The 23,879-nt window shown below is 45.0% G+C and overlaps 1 protein-coding gene across 1 annotated transcript in view; it reads left to right on the top strand.

Moving 5' to 3' along the window:
- The window catches only part of GDPD5 (glycerophosphodiester phosphodiesterase domain containing 5), a 173,434-nt gene that overhangs the window by 124,372 nt on the left and 25,183 nt on the right, over positions 1–23,879 (top strand). Inside the window, exons 5-10 of the mRNA XM_078156921.1 lie at positions 9,101–9,194; positions 11,715–11,774; positions 13,878–13,976; positions 14,956–15,049; positions 17,797–17,942; positions 22,727–22,809. Of these exons, the coding sequence (XP_078013047.1) occupies positions 9,101–9,194; positions 11,715–11,774; positions 13,878–13,976; positions 14,956–15,049; positions 17,797–17,942; positions 22,727–22,809 (576 nt within the window). The remainder of the gene's footprint in view (positions 1–9,100; positions 9,195–11,714; positions 11,775–13,877; positions 13,977–14,955; positions 15,050–17,796; positions 17,943–22,726; positions 22,810–23,879) is intronic.

Below are 23,879 nucleotides of genomic sequence, written 5' to 3'. Positions count from 1 at the left end.
CTGGAATGAATGCTGAATTTGGAGTCCAAAGACTTGAGTTCAAATCCCACCCTTGAAAAATACCACCTGTTGTGACCCTGAGCGAATCTTTTCCCCTCTCCGAACCTCAGTTTCCTCATCTATAGAATGTGGAAGTTGGACTAGATGAATTCTGAGATCCTTTCAAGATGTAAAACTGATCTTCTGACTGCATGGGAGCAGATTAAATCATCTCTGAGGAGAATGTTGAGGGAGAAGAGAAAGAGACCGAAGCCCAGGCTCTGAGCAATAGTAAGACTTAGGGGGCCAGAGGAGGGTGTTGAAGCAGTGACGGAGATCTGGAAGGAGTGGTCAGGCAGGTAGGAGGATCAGTGACCCAGAAACCCAGGAGGAGGACACGGGGCTGAGAGCGCCATTCTACCAAGGTCAAGGCAGACCAGGAATTCAGGTGAAGTGATGAGAGCCATTTCATTGGAGTGGCAGGGGCAGAAAGAAGCCTGTGGTGAAGCAGCAGCAGCAGCAAGGATAAACCATTGCTTCTCAGGATTTATCCCTTTTCTCTTTTCTTTTTTATTTCTATTTTCTATTTGTACTCATCCAGGGGAGGAGATACCAAGGGTCCCCCTTCTCTTTCATCCCACTGCCTCTAGGAAGGCAAGTGCATTTCAACTTTGGGAATGGGAAGAGCGTGTGAAGGGTGAAATAAAGGCACAAAGTTATCTGTGACCCAGCATGACCCTTAAGCATCCTGACATGTCACCAGCTGTGGGACCCTGATCAAACCCCTCACCGTCTTAGTCCAACTAGGACTGGAAGTTGCAGAGTAGGTGTGATCTACATTGGTAGAGGGAGTTTCCTCACTGGGAGTTTCCTGTACTGCTAAACTGACAGGACCCATCCCCCCCCAAAAAAAAAGGAAGAAAAAAATGTGTAATGTATGTAATACACAAAGGTACAAAGTTAAACAACATTGAACTGTGGGAGCTTAGGTTAGGACACCAAGTCCTGGTGTCTCTGACTTTTAGGCTGGACATGTTAATTACAATCAGAAAGAAATCCTAGAAGCCAGCTGGTCCAAAGTGTCCTGGAACAACAGGCTTGTCTACAATGTGCCTGACAAGTCCTCGGAGACCTCTCTTGCTACCTCCCAAGGCAGCCCATCCTCCTGTTGGAGAGCTCTAATTGTTAGGAGGTTTTTCCTGACATCAAATCTAAATCTTCCTGTGCTCCCTCCGTTGTTCCTAGCTCTGCTGCTGGGGGCCAAGCAGTACAAGGCCCCATATTTGACAGCCCTACAAATATTTGAAGAGAGCTAACATGTCCCCCCTCACTCCCCTCCCTTTCTCCAGTCTTTTAAAAATCCTATTTGGTTGTGGCGTTTTCTGTGTGTCTGTATTGGTCCCTTGAGGCAGTGCACCATCCCCACCCCCTTCCTCCTCCTTCACTTGTTTCTCTGTGTTAAGAATTCTTTTCTCAAGAACTTCCCTTGCTTCAGGACTGACTGACCCTGTAGTTTCCATAGTACATGTAGTTTTATCCATCCTCCCCTTGAAGCCTTTGAAATCTGTTTTCCTAGAATCTAGGGTGCATTTTACACTGCCTGTGTTTCCTGACAACTCTAAGGTAGAAATTCTAAGGTAGAATAGCCCCCCAGCTCAAGGCATTGTTTGGGTTGAAAATCAGGTAGAGGATAAATATTCCCCTCATTGCTTCTTCCACTTTTGAAAGTTGAAATTATTATTGAAGCAAGACAAGAAAAGATCAGCTCCCTGCTTTTGGCAGAGAGAGTGAGAGAAACAGAGAAGAATGGGTTGACTGTATAGGTAGCCCATAGTATGCTCCGCTCCAATTACAATATTACTTTGGTAACTCAAGTCAGCTAGATGGAACAGTGGACAAAAGGTTGGGCCTGCAATCAGAAAGCTATTTACTAGCTGCATGACCCTGGGCAAGTTACTTAACCTTTGTTTGCCTTAGGTTCCTCATCTGTAAAATGGGGATAATAACAGCACCTACCTCCCAGGATTGTTGGTGAGGATCAGATATCTGAAAAGAACTTAGCACAGTGCCTGGCCCCATAGTAAGCGCTACATAAATGTTAGTTGTTGTTGTTATCATTGTTTGTGCTCTGGGACCCATTGATTTGTATACAAATGTTCCCTCTATCTGGTTCCTAGACTTCCTTACATGAGTATATATTAGACTCTACACCCATTCTTCCCTCTCCCCTATGCTTTTTTTCCCAAAACTTATCCTGTTTGAATAGGATAATAGCAAATATCTTATTTGAATAAAGTCTGCCTTTTTAAAGCCATATTCTAATCATGGATCTCATCGAACCAGGTTTTAGTGATACCATCCACTTAAACTGTCAGCGTGTGTGTGTGTGTGTGTGTGTGTGTGTGTGTGTGTGTGTGTGTGTGTAAAAAGGGAGAATCCCAAAAGACATTCTTGGCAAAGGTACTGGAATGTTTTGCCATTTCTTTCTCCAGCTCATTTTACAGATGAGGAAATTGAGGCAAATAGGGTTAAGTAATTTTGCCCTGGGTCAATGGCTGGTGTCTGAGGCTGGATTTAAACTCAGGAGGATGAGTCCTCCTGACTCCAGGTCTGGCACTCTATCTACTGCAAACACGTGTACATATAATAAAATATAATAGAGGTTATATACATGTAACCTCTATACATACACATATATACATATACATACATAGCTTCCTGGGAGCTGTTTCCTAATAAATAAGTGGTCAAAAGATATGAGCAGTTTTCAAAAGAAGACTGGCAAACTGTGAATGAGATTAAACTATGAAAACACTTTCCCAATCACTACTTGTAAAAGAAATGCAAACTAAAACATTCCTGAGGTGCCACCTTACTACATGCAAATTGGCAAAGCTGAAAAAGACCTGGATAGACAAGATAGAAGAGGCTATAAGAAGATGGGCAGGTTTGGGTAAACTGTGAAGTGGTCTGACCATTAGGCATCTGGATTTGGAATTAGTCAAGAAAAGTAACCAAATGGTGCTTCTGCTCTAGCCCGTCAACCCCACTGATGGGCACCTATCTCAAGGAAGTCAAAGACAGAAACAAAGGCCCAAAATGTCCCCAAATACTGCATTCTTTGGGGTGGCAAATAACAAATGAGTTCCCATTAATAAGAGAATGGCTGAAAAAAACAACAGTATATGAGTGTATTGGAATATTATTTTATTCATAACCAAGCTAGAAGTACTGAGGCCTATCCCATTTCCAACCCAGGTTAGTTCTCCTCTCTTTTAGCCACCGGGTAGTCCACACCCCTCCCCAACCTGGGCAGGGGGCTGTCCTCATGTGGGTGCCAAACACCCAATCAGCTTTAGCTCTGAACTCTCAGGCTCAAAGGGATCCGCCAGCCTCCTTCTCCCCAGGAGCAAGGATTTACCAGCTAAGCCACCATCCCTCCACCATCCCACACTGTATTGGAGTATCGTTGTGCTGTATGAAATGTTCAAGAAAATCAGAGTCAAGAGAATAATGACTACTACAATGTAAATAAAAAGATTGCTAAAAAGAAGTTGAAGCCTGAGAATAGAAAAACCAACGTAGGTTGTGGAGCAGAGAAAATGAGATGCTCCTGCTTCCTCAGGCCAGATCCTTCTCTACGTGAGCCAGTGCTGTGTATTGGATGTTTTTACTTAATTGTTTTTCTTTGTCACAAGAGAAGGTTCGATGTAGGGGGAGGGGAAATCACCATGATGAAAAGACCAGAGTCATCAATAAATCATTTTTAAGATTACTGAGAGCTACAGAACAGCAGAGCAGACATTATCTAAATGGACTGGCTCCTTCGTTTTACAATGGAGGAAATTCGTATGTAATAGGATTTAGAAAGGGAAGAAACCTTAAAGATAGTCTGATGAAATCCCCCGGTTTTATTTTTTAAATGTCATTTCACTTTATTTTCAGTTAAGAAGCATTTATTTTCTCTGTCACATACCTCCCCACTTAAAAAGAAAAAAAAAAGGAAAAAAAGAAAAAAATCCTTGTAATCAATATGCATAGCCAAACAAAACAAATTCACTCATTGGTCGTGTCCAGAAATGTCTTATTCTACACCTTGAGTCCATTCACCTCTTCTGCCACACCTTGACAGGTTTCAGTTTAATAATATAATTAGATCTATCCTAATAATTAGATCTGTCACGAGATACAATGGATTGTCCCAGTATTTACTGCAGTCCCCACCAGTAGAGGTCTTGAAGCTGGGGCTAGATGGCCATTTGCTGGGGATGTGGAGAGGAGTCCACTGCAGGGTATGAGTTGGACCAGAATGGCCATCAAAGTCTCTGATTCTTGTTACAGCAAGCTCATCTTCCAACAGTGAGAAGGCTCACAGAAGCCTGCTCATTATCTATTGAAGTCAGTAAGTGCAGGGCCCTGAGACAGAGATGAAGATCAAGTCCTTGCCCCAGTAATAACACCCACGCCAGCTGGGGAGACCAGGGAGCTGTGGAAGACAGAGAGGAAGAGGTCACATCTAGGCCCTTGTTAAGACCTGTTGGTTCTGCCTTTAGTCGGCTGCATTGCTAGAACTACCACAGTATTTCCTGCTTATGTGTTTGCATGGACTGACTCTTCCACATCCTTGGAGCTGTGTCTTCTCATCTCTCCTTTTTGAAGTCCTTTTCTTCATTAGAATATAAATTCCTTAAGGGGCAGCTAGGTGGTGCAGTGAATAGAGCTCAGGCCTTGGAGTCAGGAGGACCTGAGTTCAAATCCGGCCTCAGACACTTGACATGTACTAGCTGTGTGACCCTGGGCAAGCCACTTAACCCCTATTGCCTCACCAAAAAGCAAAAAAAAAAAAGCTCCTTGAGGGCAGGGTCTGTTTTATTTTTATTTTTTTGTCTTTGTATCTTTGTACTTGACACAGAATAGCCTTTTGATAATTGCTATTCTCTTAAGACCCAGCTCAAGTTCGATCTTCTCTAGGAAGACTTGCTCCCTCCTGATTGGAGGGGTTAAGTGTCTTTGCTCTCTCTTGATAATTTTCCTGGAGTACTTTGTCTAGATCTCTCCTTTGTCCCTTTCCTTTCTGTCATTTATTTGTGTACCTGTGGTAGAGCCCACTATTAGATAGCAAGCTCCATGAGGCCAGAGAATGTAGACTTATTTACCTTTCTGTGCCCAATGTTGAATGAATGAATGAATGAATGAATGGATAGATGGATGGATGGATGAGAAAACATTTCTTGTGTTTACAGAGCACTGCGCTAAGCTCTGAGGCTACAAAGAAAAGCAAGACAGTCTGTTCCTGTTCTCAAGCAGTGCTTGCTCTAATAAAAGAAAGGGCCCTGTACATAATAGCCATTTTACAGCTATTATGGAACTTAATTATATATCCTCTAAGGACTGCAGGAGAGAGGGTGATCATTGTGGGCTGGGGATTGCTAAGAGAGAGCTTCCTGAAGGAGAAATGGGGGCTCATTTAGAGCCTTGAAGGCTAGACAGGAAGGGAACTGATCTCTTGGGCCTTCCTTGATCGTCCTGTCTGGTCCTGGCTTCCCTCGATTGCAGTGGAGATTTCCTTCCACTTGCAATAGCTTGAATTATCACCGAGTAGTGGGGGGTGGGGGTGGGGTGGGGAGTGGGGGAGGACAGAAGAGAGAAATTCGTGTTGCCTTTGAATTTTTGCTAGGAGAGAGAGAGAGAGAGAACATGCACTAGTAAAGCTGACCTTCCTCTGAGAATGATGTTTTATGTGCATAAGATAAAATACATAGTATTACAAAGAAAGCCAAATATGTTGAAATAATAGTTATCTATATTTTTAAAAAAGTTCAGTGACCCAAGGTTAAGAACTCTTGCTCTTGGGGCCAGCTAGGTGGCGCAGTGGATAGAGCACTGGCCCTGGAATCCAGAGAACTGAAGTTCAAATCCAGCCTCAAACACTTAACACTTCCTAGCTGTGTGACCCTGGGCAAGTCACTTAACCCCAATTGCCTCACCAAAAAAAAAAAGTATTAAAGAACTCTTGCTCTAAATGTGTATATGCTGACCCCTCCTTCCTTGAACTGAATTGAATAGATCACAAGCTACTATATCCATCTGTAGTCTTCTCTCCCCTCCCCATACTTCCCCATCCCCCTCCTCCTCCTCCTCACGTACCCTGAGATCTAGCTTCTCTTGTGCTCCATGTTCTTCAAGTCCCTGAGTGGCGTGATGGGCTGGGAAAGACCATTGAACTGGGAATTGGGAGGCTTGGGTTCTAGTTTCAGCCCTTCTACTGACTTGCTGTGTGATTTTAGGCAAATCAGTTCCCCTCTTTGTACCACCATTTCTTCATCTGTAAATGCCCAACAGAGCTGGACATGATTAAGGTAAATTTGCCAAGCATTTTTTGAGGCCCTACTGTTTCAGAAGCTTTGAGGGCTATGAAGATGAATCATAGACAATCAGAGCTGGGAAGGAACTCAGACAGAATTTTAGAGCTGGCAAGGGCCTTAGACATTATCTAGTGCAAGGATAGAGACTAGACCTGTGATTTCATTGGCATAGGTAGCTGAGGCCGCTCCCTCCATCTTCTCTGCCCCTTTGCAATTGTCTTGGTTTAGAGAGCTCTGGGCTCTAAAAGGTAAATTAAGAAACATGCCCAGAGTCCCACAGCTAATATATATATAGATGGGACTCGAGCCCAGGTCCTCCTGACTCCATAGCCTTAAGAGTGTAAGCCCGAATTCCCACAGCGGGTAAAAGGGAGGCCCAGGACTCAAATACAAAAAATGTTACTTTTTAACCTCATGAGTTAACTGAGGTATATTAATAGAATAAATATCATGTCTTCCAAGTGGCTTTTAGGTTTTACTAAATCAGTTCTGAAACAATAAGCATCCTTATTCAGTTCCCCCACTCTTCCCCCCCTCCTCACTGAATCCATTCTACCTGGGAAACAGAGAAGTCTCATTTCCTCTCTGTCATTAGGGATTTCAATATTCCTTCCATCTAACCTTAGCAAAATAAGGACAATTTGTACGTATCCTACACCTCTCTGTTTGAATTAATGCAGAGTGATATATCAAATGACTTATTTCTTCCCCAGTGGTACACTATAGGCAGTGCCATTTATGAATGCTCAACTTACAAACCAAGTCAAACTATAAAGAATGGAAGTTGAAACTGGAACCCAGCTCTGTATGTAACTAGAGTGGGGAATAAGGACTTTGACCTAAGGTGCTGACTTCTGGGGGGACCTTCCTCCCTACAATGGGCCAGAGACCTACCTATACATATTTTCCAGATAAGAATTAAATAAAATTAATTGATTAAATGAATTAATTAGATTGTGAGTTCCTTGAAGGCAAGGGCCATTAATTAATTAAAGAATTAAATTAGATTGTGAGTTCCTTGAAGGCAACGGTCATTTTTGTCTCTTTTTTTTTTTTTAAATCTTCCCAGTACATAGCACAGTGCCTGGCACATTATAGGCCTTCAGCAAATAAATGCTTGTTGACTGACTTCTAGTCATCTGCTGGCCTGGACCATGCATTTCTTTATGATTGATCACCTGTCCTTTTGATTCCTAGTCTCTCACTCCTTCCACTTAACCAGAGCTAAAAAAAAAAAACCACCAAACCCAGATGTTAGAAGATGGAACACGGGAGTCAGAACTAGACTTAACTGGACTTTAGGGGACGAGTCCATTCTACAGACATTCCCTGAATACCTTGTACTTCCATATCACAGACGACACAAAGATGAATCAGGGCAGTGTAGCCTGGTGGAAAGAGCATTCATCTTGGAATCAGGAATGCAAATGTGTATCCCAGCTCTGAGACATGAACTAGCTGTGTGGATCCTAGGCAAGTCCCTTGTCTTTGAGCTTCAGTTTGCTAATCTGCAACATGGTAACAAGGCCTCTACCCTCATAGGGTTGTTGAGAGGTAAGCAGCTTTGACACCTTAAAGCCCTACAGATAAGTGAACTGTTATTGTTTTTTAAATTGTTGGTGATATCTTTTGGTTTTTGTCTTCTTTGTTCCCAAATACATCCCTCCCCACCCGTAGAACCATCACTTATCACTGTGAAAAAAAAGAAGAAAAAAAAATCTGCAAAACTAACAAATACATCAATAGTCTGACAGTGTAAGCAATGTTCTAGACCTTCAGTCCCCCACCTCGGCAAAAAAGAGGCATTTTTTTATGTAGATGTTGTTGTTAACAAAAAATAATAGTAATTGTACACGAACATCTTCATCAAAGACATCATAGTGGCAGACAGCTAACTGTGGGTTTACAAAGGTTCAAGCTCTTAGCCTAGTCTTCTGACTTGGGCAGACTTCGACTATGTGCCCAGTGAGGAACTGTGTCTGTTGACTCAAGATCAGCAGAGTTCGTGCCAGACCAGTTTGGCCAGAGTGATGAAATGTTGAGTTACTGCAAATTTCCAAGGTGAATTATGAGCTGCCCTGATAAAGGAAGATGGGAGATGCCATAATTACAAAACCCTGGGTCTTTTCTTTACATCACCATCACTGTCATCATATATAGTCCCTACCCTTCAGCAAGCTCAAAGTCTAGTCCAACACCAGTAGAGAAACTTGAATCCCGGAGAAGGTAGGTGTCATGCTCAAAGTCACCCAGCAGTTTGGTGGCAAACCTAAGACTTGAACTCAGGCCTCCTGACTCCCAGTCTGGGGCTCTTGCCTCTATACCAAAACCTGATTCCTGCCTTTAGAGAGCTCAGAGTCTAGTAGCACAATGAAACTCAAAGTACAGGCAAGATGTGATGAAAGCCACAAAAAAGAATCAGGGTCTCCTCTGAGTAGAAGAGTCCTAGAAGGCTTCCTGGAGGAGGTAGCATTTGAACTAATTCTTAAAGGGGAGAGGGGAAGGGATATAGGATTTCCATAGGCAGAGCTGGAGAAAAGGTTTTCCTAAGTGGAAGTGGGACTAAGGGCCATATCTCTAACGTTCCTTTTAGCTCTGACATTCTGTATTCTATGGTTTCTATCCTGCTCCTTCCACACTCTCTCCCCCTCATAAAACCCTCAGGGATTTCCTCACATTGTTTGTCCCAGCATCTATTTTTCAGCCTTAAACTCCCACCCTGACCTTTGTTTGACTCTTCATCCTTCTTTTTCCAGGTTCCTCTATAACCGGATGGGATACTGGAGTGACTGGTCCATTCCTATCCTTTTGACCACTGCCACTGGCTTCACGTACATCACAGGATTGTTGGTATGTCTGGTAGGATATGGCAGCATGAGAAAGACAAGTCATCTCTGAGGATAAGGATGTCTCCCGATCTTGGGGACCCCCTGTTTTGAGGGAAGTGACAGGATGTCTTTCAAGCAATGGATGGATGGATGGATGACTAATGAAGGATGTCTTAGTGGACTGACAAATGAATGCTTAGTTTTTTAAAAAAAGACAGAAGAGGATAGTCTTCAAACCATAGGCCAGTGAACTTGACTGATTCCTAAACAAAATTATAAAACATATTATTAAAGGTTGGTGAACATCTAGATAAAGAAGCTGGGTCACAAAGAGCCAGCCTGGTTTCATCCAGAAATCTCTCATACTATTCTTGTGGGAAAATGGAGATATATGGGCAAGATCCATGGTTTCCAACTCAAGTAGAAATTGAGGCCACTGAACTGTACATAAGGATCCCTGCAGGTGCATATCAATCTAGAAACCCATATGTTAACATTATGTTCTGTTGTATTTTCATTAATTTTATTAAATATTTCTCAGTTACATTTTAATCTGGTTCAGGCAGCACGAAAAGTGTTATCAGCTTCTGGGCTAGATGAAAATATAGTTAACTGATTTTGAAATGATCGAATGACCAGGTGGGCCCACACAATAGTCATCAATAATTTGTTGCGAAAGTGTAGAAAGGCTCTTATGAAGCGTCCCAAGGATCTGTCTTTGCTCTGTGTTAGTCAACAGCGTTATCAGTTACTTGGGCGAAAGTTTGGATGGTATGCTTATCAAATTTGCAAGAGGCACCAGGCTCAGAGAGACAGCTAATATACATTGAATGATAACGCATCCAAGAAGATCTCAACAGGCTAAACATTGTACTGAATCTAATAAGGCGAGACTTAATAGGCCTAAATGTAGTGTTATTACTCCAGTTGAAAAACTTAATAAGAACAAGATGGCGGGGGTGTGGCTAACCTGCAGTTCCTGTGAAAAAGAGATTTGGGGATTTGAATGGACTGCAAGACTGGTGAGCCAGCTCTTTGATATTGGCAGAAAGACTCTTCCGGGCAGCACATTTTAGCAAAGGACACTGATAAAACTGGGGAACTTCCTGAGGAGGGCTCCAATTTCATTCCATATGAAGACTGAGCAAACTAAGGCTGTGTAGGGTGGAGAAGACATGGTGGGGGAGGGAGGCAGGGAGTGGTCCTCAGGTATTTGGAGGGCTTTCCTGTAGATGGGCTGGATCTGTTCTGCTGGGCCCAAGAGGACAGAACAAGGAGCAATGGGGGGAGAGGGGGTGGTTACAGAGAGGCAGATTTGACTTGATGAGAGGAAAAAACAGTTATGATTAGTGCTTTCCAAAAAGTGGAATGAGCTGTCTTGGAGTAGTAAGTCCCCCCCCTTGCTCAGGTTCTTGCTCAGGTTCAAGCTGACAACCTCTAAGGCCTGTTCTAGAGGTAATGTGATCTTGTCATTTGAATTGAGTCCCATGAGGGGAGGGTAGCCCCAGAGCTTGGCATTGTAGGAAAGAGAGAAGGCCTTCTGTGGCTGCCTGGTCCATACGAAGTTCTCTGAGTAAACGCTTGGTCTGATTGGATGGAACTACCAGTGACCAAGGGTACCCAGATCAGTCAGTCAGTCAAAAAGTGAGCATTTATTAGACACTTTCTTTATGCCAGGCACTTGTATGAGATTGGGGATATGAGTACAAAGAATGAAACAATCCCTACTTGCAAGAAGCTAATAGTCTAATAAGGGAAACAACAATGATGCATGCGTATACACATGTGTGTACATACGTGCTTGTGTGAATATCTGTATGTACGTACACACACACGCACACACACACTCGCTAGGTGTCCCAAAAGTAGTTTGAAATTGCATTAAGATTTTTGAAGCTCCCTGTATGGAGAATGAATATAATAAATACAAAATCGATGAGTACAGAGTAGTTTGAGAGGAAGGGCACCGGCAGGTAAGAGTGATCCTGGTGTGTAGAGGACTCATAGTATGGGGATTATTTCATAGAACTCCAAGGCTTTCAGAAGTGGAGGGATCTCAGAGGATATCCCAGCCCACTCATACCATAGTAGGAATTCTCCTCCTCACCCCAACATCCCTGACAAGGGGGCATCCAACCTTTGCAGAGCTAGGAGCAGGGAGGGAAACAACAGAGAGGCAGATTTGGGCTGAGTGTAAGGAGAAACTTGCTAAAGTCAGCGATCTCCAAGAATGGAATGAGCTGCCTTTAAGTCTGGAGATCTTCAAGAGGAAACTCAATCAGGAACACTGTGGAGAGGTTCTCTGCTCAGGTGTGTGGAATGGACAAGATGGCATCTAGGTGCCTTCCAGTTCTGAGGTTCTGGATTTCAGTGAGAGACAGGGAGCTCACTACCTTTAAAATACAGCTTGTCCCATTGTGGGACAGTTCTGATTGTTTGAAGGCTTTTCCTTCTGCTGAACCTAAGTCTGCCTCCGTTTTGTGCCCTCTGTTCTTCCTTGTTCATGGGAGTCTGAAGGTTCTCTGTCCTTGTGTCTCCCCAGATCCTGGCCCTCTGTCACATTGTTGTGGGACAGCAGATGCACCTTCACTGGCTTCACAAGGTAAGGGCCTCCATCATTCCATGGGCATAAGGGGAAAGAAGAAGAGAGAAAAGTGAGAGGAGAGCAGGGGTGTAAGAGAGAAGAGTTAATACCTGGGAGTGCCCAGCGCCCACAGAGCACTGCCCCAAGAGCTGGAGGCCAGACCACCATGAGTTCAGAAGGAGCAGCTAATTACAGAAAATGTGGGACAGTGAAAAGAACCCTGGTCTGGGAATTGGGAGACTTGGACTGGAATCCTGGCTTAGCTCCTGATTGTAATAAGTCAGTTAGCCTCTCTGATCCCTGGCTTCCTCCTTTGTAAAATGGGAGATACTGACATTCCCTCACAGAGCTGCCATGAGGAAAGCACTTTGTGAACCTCCAGAAAGCTTGAGAAATACTCAGTTTTAATGAGTATTAAACTGAAATTCGCTGTGTGGGGGCTGCTATTAGTGCCAGGTCTGCTCCCATCTGCTACCATCGCTTTTTCCCACTTTTCCCACCCGGAGCCTCAGTTTTATCACCGTCAAGTTGTACTACCTGATTTCTCAGGTCTCGTGCCTGTTAATTTGTTATGTGACCTTGGACAAACCATCACCCTCTCTAAGTCCTCATTTCCTCCTTTGTAAAATAAGAGGTTTGGACTATATCAGCTCAAAGGTCTCCTCCAATCAGTCCAGGCATTTTCCAGGTCTGTGACTTTACCAAGGACAGTATATTGTCCATATCTAGCCTTAACTATCCTTGTGACACTACCCCCCTCAGCCTCAGCCTAGGCCTTCGTGCTCATTCTCCTCAGAACCAAACAGTTTCCCCTGGCCTCCTGTGCTTCCCACCAGGCACTCCTTTCTCTCAGCTTCGGGCTGGAAGATGAGAGAACCATGCCAGCTGGCACCCACTGGCGGGGGCTCAGCACTCATCCCAGCTGCCTCCTCCAGGCTTTGTGGGATTTGCGTCAGAGCCGCAGACACGCCTAGGCTTCACTAGGAGAACATAGAACTTCGAATGTCAGTCCTAGGAAGGATCTGAGAAAGCATCCTCTTCATGTCCCCTGTTTCACAAAAATTGATGTCTAAGCGATGGAAATGTTTTGCCCAGGGTTGCTGAGCTGGGATAAGAACCTAGTTCTCCCAGCTCCGGTTAAGGGTTCTCTCTACCCATCCTACTGTGTTCTCATTCTCTCTCTCCCTCTCTCTTTCTTCTCTCTCCTCTTCCATAGAAACAGCCTTTTCTGTTTTGGGGGTTTTTTGTTGTTTTTTTAGGCAATTGAGGTTAAGTGACTTACCCAGGGTCACACAGCTAGTGTCAAGTGTTTGGTCTGAGGCTGAATTTGAACTCAGGTCCCCTGACTTCAGAGCTGGTGCTCTATCCACTGCGCCACCTAGCTGCCCCCTTAGAAACAGCCTTTTCTCATGCTATTGTTTTTATTTTTCTTGCTTATTTTTATCATTATCAAACATATCACAGTAGGCTGCTGGGCTCAGGTGACAGTCTTCCCAAGATCCAAGATAAAATACCGTTAATACACCCATAATCCAGGCTCCATCTCGTTCAGCCCCAGAGCATGGAGCCATTTCCAGACACTGACCCCAGAGGATGTTCAGGGTATGTCTCATCCCCCTCAGAACTGAGGTGGGTGTAAAGGTTGAAGTCTGACAAAGTGGCTCTTCCTCTCTTTCCTTTCTCTTCATTTATCCCCTCTCCCCCATACGCACAGATACACAATCATCCAATTGTGCACATGCAGTCTTCATACATACACGCATGTACACGCACTGATCCCCACATGTCGTCACATATACACAGTCACACAAACATATGCTTTTCAGGTGTACACTCAATCGCACACATAATTGTACACATTGGCACTCATGCAGTCACAGATATACACACACATGGTGAAGCTTATGACTAGTCGCACCTACATGTACATGAGGTCACTCAGTCACTCACATATGATTGCACAGGGTTACACCCACATACACAGTCAGATAGGTACACTTACCCACAATTGTGTATATATAGACAAGCGTCAATACACAAGCAGGAACATGGGGAAGGGAGTTGCTCCCCCATCCTGCTGCTCTGGGGACCCTGCTTTGACCCGGGCCCTTCTTCTTACAGGTAGCACTGACCATGGCCTTGATTGCAACCCTCGTGGCGGTGTCCTCTGTAGCCCAGCTCTGGGATGATGAGTGGGCTGTGCTGCTAATATCATTGCAGGTGAGTAGAGGTTTCCCATCTGGCCCAAAGCTGCCTGGGGGTGTTGGGGGAGGCACCCACTGACTTTAGCTATGGTGGAAGTTCATAGATTATGAAGCCACAGAAAGTCAGAGCTGGAAAGATGGGCCTTTAAAGGTCATCTAGTTCAACTGCCTTGTTTTACGGATAGGGGAACTGGGGCACATAGCAGAGAACGAATTTGCCCAAGGTCATTGAGCGAGGGAGTATCAGCCTGAACTCGAACTCAGTTCTCCTGACCCTAAGTCTATGATTCTTTCCATTGTGCACTCAAAGTGGGGTCAAGTTCAGAGTGCTGCTTAGTATAGCAGATTGTCTGGATTTTTAGGGCTGGAAGGGCCCTTAGAACATGTCCAGTCCACCCCCTCTGAGTTTACAGGGGAGGGATCTGACGCACCAAAAAGGAAACCATTTTTCCCAATGTCCCATAGAGAATGTGTAGCAGGAGGCAAGGACTAGAAAATCAAGTCTTCTGACCCCTGCTACTACATTTAATCACAGAATCTCAAAGCTGGAAGGAAACTCTGAGGTCACCTCGTTGAACTTGCTTTATAGCTTCATGCTTTACTGCCGGTGAAGACAACCTGTTCTGTATTGTTGTTAGAATGTTCTTTATTGTGAACTGTAATCTGCCTCATTGTAACTTCCCCCAGTCCCCACTCGGCCTACCTCTGCCCTCCAGGGCCAAGTGGCTCAAGGTAGAGTTCCTGAAAACCACTTCCAAGTTGCCCGTGGATGTCCAGAAAGCAGCCTGTATATCCCATAGCTCTTCCAAGCTAGCATGAACCTTCCAGAGAGGATAGGAGCAAGCATATGACTAGTTATGGGAGCCCTTCCTCTATAGCTCATAGGATGGGGCCGGCTAAGAACTGACAACCCCTTTCCCTCCACTGTCCCTGGGATTGGGGAAATCTGTGTGTACTGTAAGGTTGATGCATGAAATGTTGTGTCTCGTCTGCAGGGTACAGCCCCATTTCTGCACATCGGGGCCCTGATAGCTGTAACCACTCTCTCCTGGATTGTGGCAGGCCAGTTTGCGAGAGCTGAAAAAGTCTGTGAGTATAAGACAGCTTGGCCTCACTCACAGCCATCCCTATAGGGCTCTTACCTGGGTTCAAGAGATGGAAGGTGTGTGTGGGCAAGGAGGTGGGGTTAATTTGGAGCTATCTTTCTACTCATACTTATGCTATCAGGGCTGAAAGGGGGCCTTAAAAACCATCTTACTTGGGGCAGCTAGGGGGAACAGTGGATAGAGCACTGGCCTTAGAATCAGGAGGACCTGAGTTCAAATCTGGCCTCAGATGTAACACTCACTAGCTGTGTGACTCTGGGCAAGTCACTTAACCCCAATTGCCTCACCAGAAAAAACCCCCAAAAAACCATCTTACTTTAGAGAGGTTGAGAGAGGTGGAACAGGGAGTATAGTACCTTGGACTAGGTAGGCCTCAGGAGACCCAGTTCTAACTCTGGCCCTCCCATCCCCACCTCCATCCCCTGCTACCACTTTTCACTGACCGCCCCCACGTGGCACTGAGCACATCACATAGCGGATGTTTGGGCTGGACAAATGATCAGAGCTTACCTGTCTATGTCACTGTGAGGTTTACAAAGTACTTTATACACATTATACTCATATACAGAGAGCACCGTGTTCCCTCTGAAGCCTTTCCTGATGCCCCGCCCCCAAATGCTGGTGCCATCCCTCCCTTGACTGTTTTGTATTTATATATGTATATTTTATATAATATATATTATATAATATGTAAATTATATTTGTATTTATATATGCTTTGCGTATATCTGTATTCCCTTTATACTGATGTTGCACCTATTTGCATGTGTAACATGACTTGTTATGTACAAGTACCTACATAAAACACCCTTCTTGTCTCCCCAGTTAGAACATCAGCTCCTTGAGAGAGATTTTGTTTCCTTCTTTGGAATTGTACTTAATAAGTGCTTAATAAATGCTTACTGATTGATCAACATATAGATATATAGGTCATTAGATCCTCACAATAGCCCTGTAAGGTAGGTAGAGTCATTATTGCTCCCTCCATTTTACAGAGGAGAAAACCAGGGACGTGATTTGCCTGCGGTCACCTAGCTTAATGAGTGTCAGAAGCAGATTTCGTAGATCTAAGTCCAATGTCCCTTTTAAAAAATGTATTATTATTATTATTATTGTTATTATTGTTATTATTGTTGTTGTTGTTATTATTATTATTGTTAGTCTTGGCCCTGACCAGATAGGAAGAGGGAATCAGACCACTGATTTTTATCAGCATGAGAAAGTCCCAGTGGAAAACCCTCTACTAATGCAGATCATCCACCCTCTTGTTAACTTTGTGTCCCAGGCAACTCTCTAAGACTTTGAGAGTTTCAGTGAATTGCCCAGGGTCACATAGCCGCCATGCATCAGAGGCAGGACCTGGGCTTTCCCGATTCCAAATCCAACCTTGGATGCATTTCGCCATGTTCCTTTTCCTTTCTAAGAGCCCTCTCAACTGCCCCACTGATTGTGGCCTGTGAAATCAGGCCCAGGAAGGGGAAGTCTTGAGCCTAACTAGGAACATAGTAGGTCCTCCCTGGACCCAGGATCTAGGTCCTGGCTGGAGGTGAGGCGAGTGCCCAGGACCCTAGCAGAAGACCTGGGCTCCATTCCCGCATCACACCTGTAATGAAGCTCAGCAGCTCTGGCGGTTCATCTCCCCGAGCCTTACCATGCCCCTGGTAACGGTGGAACACTTGCTTCATGGATTTTTTCCCCCAGAATTGTTTGGAGGAAAACATTTTGTAAACCTTAGCAATTGTCATTATATTATTATTATTATTACTACTATTACTGTTGTTGCTGCTGCTGTAGTTGTTATTATTGAAGGTAGCTTTCAGGATCGCCCTTAGTAATCTACAAAGAAGAGACTCCCTGTTCTTCAAGGTTTCTGTGGGCTGCAAGTATACACAGCAGTCTATTTAAAACACCCACCTCTTGGGTTGTTTTTGAAATTCAGCAATGCTTGTTTATCACATCCCCGCATTGTGTGGACAGGGCCCATGAGCACACTAATGTGTGTTTGCAAACCTCTTGTCCCACAACCTTCCACCAAAGAAAAGAAAAAAATAGCATCTGTTGTCTCCCCGTGTCTCCCCTAAGTACCATCTCTGTCCCAAGAGGAGAAGAAAAGAGTCTGTCCTCTGCAGCCAGGGCCTATCATGTGCTCTGTATGCCCTGGTAGGAGAGACTGGGGACAAGAAAAACCCCAAGTAGGGAGAGGATTGGATTTAGCCCCTGACCTCAGGCAGCCCATCAACTAAGTATATATAGGGTCATAGATTCAGAGAATGAAAGGGGCCTTGGAGTTCATCTAATCCAACCCCCTCATTTTACAGATGGGGAAACTGATGACCAGAAGGATTAAATGATTTGCCTATGGTCACACAAGTATTTAGTAGCAGAGGTAGAATTCAGGCCCCAGTCCTCCGAGTCTGGCATCTTCCTGCTATAGCTCACTACCTCCCGTGGTCCTTGCCCTCACTGGGCCCCTCTCCTGAAGGGAGAGCTCATTGTCCAGCTGTGACAGATGTCCATATGAGCAAATGCAATGGAAACAAAGATAGTTGGATGAGGACTTCATGCAAGAGCAGGGAGTAGCGAGCCTGGTGGTTCCTCTTCCAGAATTCAGGGTGGGGATCAGGGTTGGGGAGCAGCTGCGTCATTGCCTAGAGTGGGGACAAGGCTGTGTGTGCTGGGCTCTCTCTCATTCTAGGAGGGCTTCATGGAGTCTCTCTTCTGTACCTTCAGCCTCACAGATGGTCATCTTCACTGCCTACTTCGCAGTGGTGTTTGTGCTCTACCTGATCCCCCTCACCATCTCCTCCCCCTGCATCATGGAGAAGAAAGACCTGGGCCCTAAGCCTGCCATCATTGGCCACCGAGGAGCGCCCATGGTGAGTGCGTGCTGTCTCTCCCTTTGCTGACTTCAGAGAGTGAGTGGCCAGGAGAAACAAAATTATTCCAGCCCTGGAACTCTCCTTTGGCAGGCTTTAGGGAAACATGTGGGAGCCCCATCATGGGATGGACCAGGCCAGGGAATAGTCATTTGGTCCAGCCGTCTTTGTTTCCATGCTGCCCCTTGTGGTAGTTTGAGCTTTCACTGGCATTAAGAAGAATCCTAAACACGCAGAATTAAATTAGAGCTAGAAGTAGCCCTAGAGACACCATTTAGTTAGAGGAACCGGGTTCAAATCCTGACTCTTCTCGTTCCTTCCAGTGTGACATAGGAGAAAATTCTTTTGCTAGCCTCAGGATAGCAGGAGGGGCCTTGGCTCTCGAGTCAGGACCTGGGTTCAAGCATAGTGTAGTGAACAGAGTATTAGCCTTGAAGTCAAGAAGACCTACCTGGGTTCAAATCTTGCCTCAAACACTTCATAGCTATTTGATGCTGAACACATAACTTGACCCTTCTGTTTCCTTCTCTCTAAAATGACAGTGCTAGACATCATCCTTCTCTGAGGTCCTTTCCAGCTCTATGACCCTAAACTTCTGATGCTTACTACCTTCTGATGACCTGGGGCAAGTCCCTTTACCTCCCTCGGTGTAAAGTTAAGGACTAGAGATGATCCCTAGGGCCACTTCCACAGAATCATTGTGTCTGAGTAAAGCGAGTCCAGAAGAAGATTCCTTTCTATGTACAGTCCCTGACCTTCCATCATCCAGCCTCTTTTTAATGAGAGGGAGGGGAAAGTAAAGGGAAGTTCCCTTTCCTCCCTCCCTCTCTTCCTCCCGAGGCAGCCCCTTCTACCTGGGGACAGCTCTGGCTGTAAGAGTTTTTCCTTATGTCAAACTAAAACTTGCCTCTGAAGCCATAAGCCCTTGCTACTAGTTCTGCACAAACCAAGTTGGATTCCTCCTGCATGGAGCAGGCCAAAGTCATCCTGACTCTTCTGCAGGCTGAAATATCCCCACCTCCTCCACCCACCCTTGTGCGCTCTGGGCTCACTGTCCTAGGAACTGCTGTCTATATGCCCTCAATTTTGTCAGTGTCCCTTCTGCAGTGTGGTGCCTGGAAAGGACCTCAGTGCTCTACAGCAGATGGGGCCCAGCGCCAGCAGAAGATGGTGGGACTGACCTCGCTCCCTTGTGGCCTCCTTTTCTTTCCTCTAAGACAGGATTTCTTAATTGTGGGTCCTGCCCCAACAAGGAGTTCATGATTAGATATCAAGAGGGCCTCTGAATTGGGTTTTCTGTATTGGGTTTTCTGATCACTCAGTTTCCTTTGTATTGTAGAGGCGGCTAGGTGGCACAGTGGGTAGAGCACTGGACCTGGAGTCAGGAAGACCTGAGTTCAAATTCAGCCTCGTTCACTTATTAGCTATGTAACCCTGGACAAGTCACCATCACCTACGTCCCAGGGCTGTTGTGAGGATCGAAGGAGATAATATTTATTTGTTTGTTTTAAAGCACTTAGCACATGTTAGGTGCTATGTAAGTGCTTATTCTCCACTTTCCCTTCCCCATTCCCATGTCTTTTCTGCCTTAGTAGCCATGATTCTGAAAAGGGTCCCAATGGCTTCCCCAGACTGCCCAAGGGGTCCGTGCCACAAAGAAGGTCTAGAACCTCTGAAGGCCATACCACCTTAGGATCATGCTGGTATAGAGCTAGAAGTGACTTCCCCAAGGTCATCCTGGAACTGGCAGAGATGGGACTTGGACCTGTCCTTCCCTTTCCCCTTCTTCAGGTGTCAGAGCTGCAGGTCCTGTTCTGGCACAATCATGATGTTGCTTCTCAGAGAAGTTTTCTTTTGTGCTGCTGGCTCCTAGGCCAGCGGTGCCTCCTAAGCCCTTCCTATTTATGATGAACTTTATTCATCGGGCATTTACTGTCCCACCTCATCCCATACTGAAAACATGCCCCCGTGTGCCCAGCCCAGTGCGTGCTGGACAGTGACAGAATCTCAGGATTGGAAAAGGCCTCAGAGGGAGGGGATCCAGTCCATCCCATGCTGGAAAAAATAACCTCCTCTACAACATATTCTGCCTGTGGTCAGTTGTGCAGCCTTTGTGCAAAGTCGTCCAGTGTGGGGGAGGCATTGACCTCTGTGGGCAGCCCATCCCCCAATCATGGACAGCTCTGATTGTTAGGAGACTTGTCCTACATTGGTCCTTTGGCAGCTTCCACCCGTTGTTTCTAGTTATGCCCTCTTGGGCCAAACCAAACAAGTCTGATTCTCCTACAGCTCTCCCAATACTTGAAGGCAGCTATCCCATCCCCTCCTTTCAGCTAAAAGTCCTCAGTTCCTTCTACTGATCATGGTATGGCAAGGTCAAGGCCCTTCACCATCCAGTGAATTATTAATGGCCAGAAATGAATGCAGTAGTCCAGATGTGAACTTGACTGACCAGGGCATGAGACGGGGGGGGGAGGGACAGTGGCTTCCTTATTCCTAAAAGAAGAAAGGAGGAAACAGTGTAGGGGCCTGCCTCTGAGGAGTTTCCAGTCTGACTCCAACATAGGAAACCATTGTGGGGGGAAAAAATCAGAACAGACATAGATTCAAGGATGAGAAGAAAACATGGGGTAATGGGAAGGGGAATCCTTAGACTGGGGGGTTAAGAGGCCTGGCTTGGCCACTGACTGGCATTGTGACCTTGAACCAGTCCCTTTATTTCTCTGAGATAATAATTTTCTCATCTGTAAAATGGAATTAATAATCCCTGTCTTGTCTTCTTCACAAGATTATTTTAAGGCTTAAGTGAGCTCTTATGTCCAACTCTGAAAGACTGTATCTAAAAGTTTACCTCCATAGAGTTGGCCACCAAGGGATGAACTTTTTGTCACATAAATTCATGAAACTATCTATTATGACCAGCCATGGTGTAAGGCTCACATCAATAAAGTCACATGTCCTTGAAGTACTGAAAAATTACAAAGAGAAAGACTGTTTAGTATAGGTTAGAAGTCCTCCACTATTCATTTCCAAAAATATCCTTTCCCTTCTCAAAGAAACTGCCTCTAATCTGCTTCCACCTTAGGCCAGGGTTTGGCCAAATGGACCAGGAGGGGAGACCAAAAGCAGGGGAGTAATGCATTCCAGGTCACACGTTAGAATCAAAATGGCATCAGGAGAAGGACCCAGGTATCCAGCCTCCCAGCCCTATGGCATTGTTATTGGAACAGCTGTCCATAATGACCATCTGTCTCAAACACCTTATCTTGTAATAAAACTCATAATAAATAACAAGGAGGGGGGGGAAGTACTATGACCACTTCCAACTCTGTGTTTTCAGTTCTAAGATTCCCTTGTAGCTTAAACACTCCAGCTCTGACATTCTGTGTTCTAAGGTCTCTCCAGCTTTAGCATTCTAGGTTCTAAGATCCCTCCAGTTCTGACAGTCTAGGTTCTAAGGTCCCTCCCAGCTCTGATAATCTGTGTTTTAAAGTCCCTTCCAAATAGAACATTCTATAATATATCTGTATCTCCCTGTGAGCTTCTTGTATTAATCCTCACAACCATAGTTTAGACAGTGTAGTCATCAGGTTAACAGTATGTATAAATAACCTGGCCTCCGTGATTTAGTTTCTTCATCTGTAAAACAAGGACAATAATACTTTCCCTGTCGACCTCAAGAGACTCAGTTTCTCCCAGCTCAGGTAGGAAATAAGGGGTTGAGGTGACACTTTCATACCATCAGAGGGCACTCTCAGAGCTCCAGGGGATAGGATGCCACTCTTCTCCCTACCGTTCAGATGCCCCATTTTTCCCATCCTGTGTCTGTCTCCATTTTTCTTTCAAGAATCCCACTGCCTCTGATTCCCTCAAACTTTGGGCCAAAGTTTGGCTAAATTGGATCGGGGCAGGGTGAAGACCAAGATCAGCGTAGTGCTATGTTCCAAATCACAGCAAGATCCGAATGGCATCAAGAGAAAGAGTTAAGTATTGGGTCTTCCAAACTGACAGTGTCACCATTGGAATGACCTTTAGGGGACATCTAGTTCAACCACCTTTTCTTGCAGAAGAGGAAACTGAGGCCCAAAGAGAGGAAATGCTTTGAACAAGGTCATATAACCAGTAAAGTGACCCAACCAGAATGCCTCTTTTACCCCAGGTTCCCAGAATGTTCTTCACAGTTTTAGATGTCTTTACTGCCTCTCAAGTACAAACTCCTCAGCCTGGCATTGAAGTCCCTCCATGGCCTAGCTCCAACATACTTTCCCAGCCTCGTTCCACATATTCTGCGTTCTAGCTACAGTGGACGTCTTGCTCTACAATTGACATTTCATATCCTCCTCCATGCATTGATATAAACCATCCCTCATGCCTACATGCACCACCTTTTGTCCACCTCTACATTTTTTTTCTTCCTTCAGAGCTCTGCTCGAGAGGTGCTGCCTCCTCCATGGAATTGTTAGTATTCTCTCACTCTTCAGGTTACCCCTTTAAAAAAAATGTATTTGTGGTATCCCTCAATAGAATATAAGCTTCTTGGGGGCAGAGGCCATTTTGGGCTTCATTCTTGTGTTCACCACATCTAGCATTGCGAAAGGACAAGGATTACACATAGCAGGTGTTTGTTGATCTTAATTGGGTATTTACTAACTCTGATTTCTTGGGGTTCTGGGATAGATAAGGCAATTACAGAGAGGGTGTTCTAGAAGAATTACAAGGGCTGTCCTTGAGACCTAGAAGTCGGGGCTGGCCTTCTGATTCTCTTCTTGTGTCTTCCTTCCCAGCTGGCTCCAGAACATACATTGATGTCCTTCCAGAAGGCCAGGGAGCAGAAGCTCTATGGGGTCCAAGTTGATGTGACCATCAGGTCAGTTGAGCCAATGATTGGTTTTCCATCTCTTCCCTAGAGTGACCTGATTTTCAGATTGAGTCAAATCCTAGAATCACAAAATCACAGACTCTTAGAATTGCATATTTTTTGGGAGGCAGCACTGAGTTAGAATTTTAAGATGCTAGAGCTAGAAGGGACTTTTAAGATAAACTACCCCAACTCTCTCATTTCATCAGTGAAGTTTGCTGAGGTCCACAAAGAAAGAGTGACTTGCCCATGGTTCTAAAGCTAAATTGGGATTATTTGGTTCATCCACCACACCCAAACATCATACACACACACACACCCCTACATGTATGTTCACACACATACAAACATACACTCACACAGATTCCTCCCAGCTCTGACATTCTCTGTTCTAAGGGTATCACTTTTGTTGATGCCATTCTGTTTTCTGTGGTAGTGTTCATTATTGTAAGGTCCCTTCCATCTCTGGGTACTGGGAGTCTATGAATGTTTGGATCTGAGAATAGTTCAGCCAGGGAACAGAAGGTTTGGAAAGGCAGTACATGGGACAGCAGTGAGGTGGAGGAGTGGCTTTAGCTAATTATCAAGGCATAGAGAAGAGAATTGGATGGATGAACCCATTGGCTAAGGTGCCATTCAAAGTCCAGGATATACAGAACAATTCTGATTAAGCCCAGGAGGAGCTGGGCTCAAATAGACCTAACCCATCAGATAATGCCCTTATCATAGGATCAGAGAATTTAGAATTTCCTCTGTTCATTATTCCCAATCCTTCACTCCTCTGGCACACTTTCCCCCTTTGTTCTGAAGCCCATATTGATAAACCCTCAATCACTATGAGGGTTAGAGGGACAGACCTCCATTCTCTGAGCATAAGTTAATGGGAGCAGAAGGGCACAGAAGAAGGCTGGTAGAACCAGGGCAATGCAGCCTAGCATTATTGGCACCAGTAATCCCTAGGGTGGACTGCATGAGGGGGCCTAAGAGTATAGATATAGTGATACGTACACAGATAATTGAGTGGATATTCAAGAGTGGGTAGTATTTAAGGTATATCAGATAACTGAGAGTCGGTAGTG

Source organism: Phascolarctos cinereus, unplaced genomic scaffold (assembly GCF_003287225.1).
Source record: "Phascolarctos cinereus isolate Bilbo 61053 unplaced genomic scaffold, phaCin_HiC Scaffold_726;HRSCAF=1367, whole genome shotgun sequence".
NCBI classification, from domain to species: Eukaryota; Metazoa; Chordata; class Mammalia; order Diprotodontia; family Phascolarctidae; genus Phascolarctos; species Phascolarctos cinereus.
Note: the sequence above shows the minus strand (reverse complement) of the source record. Positions and strands in the feature narration are given on the sequence as shown.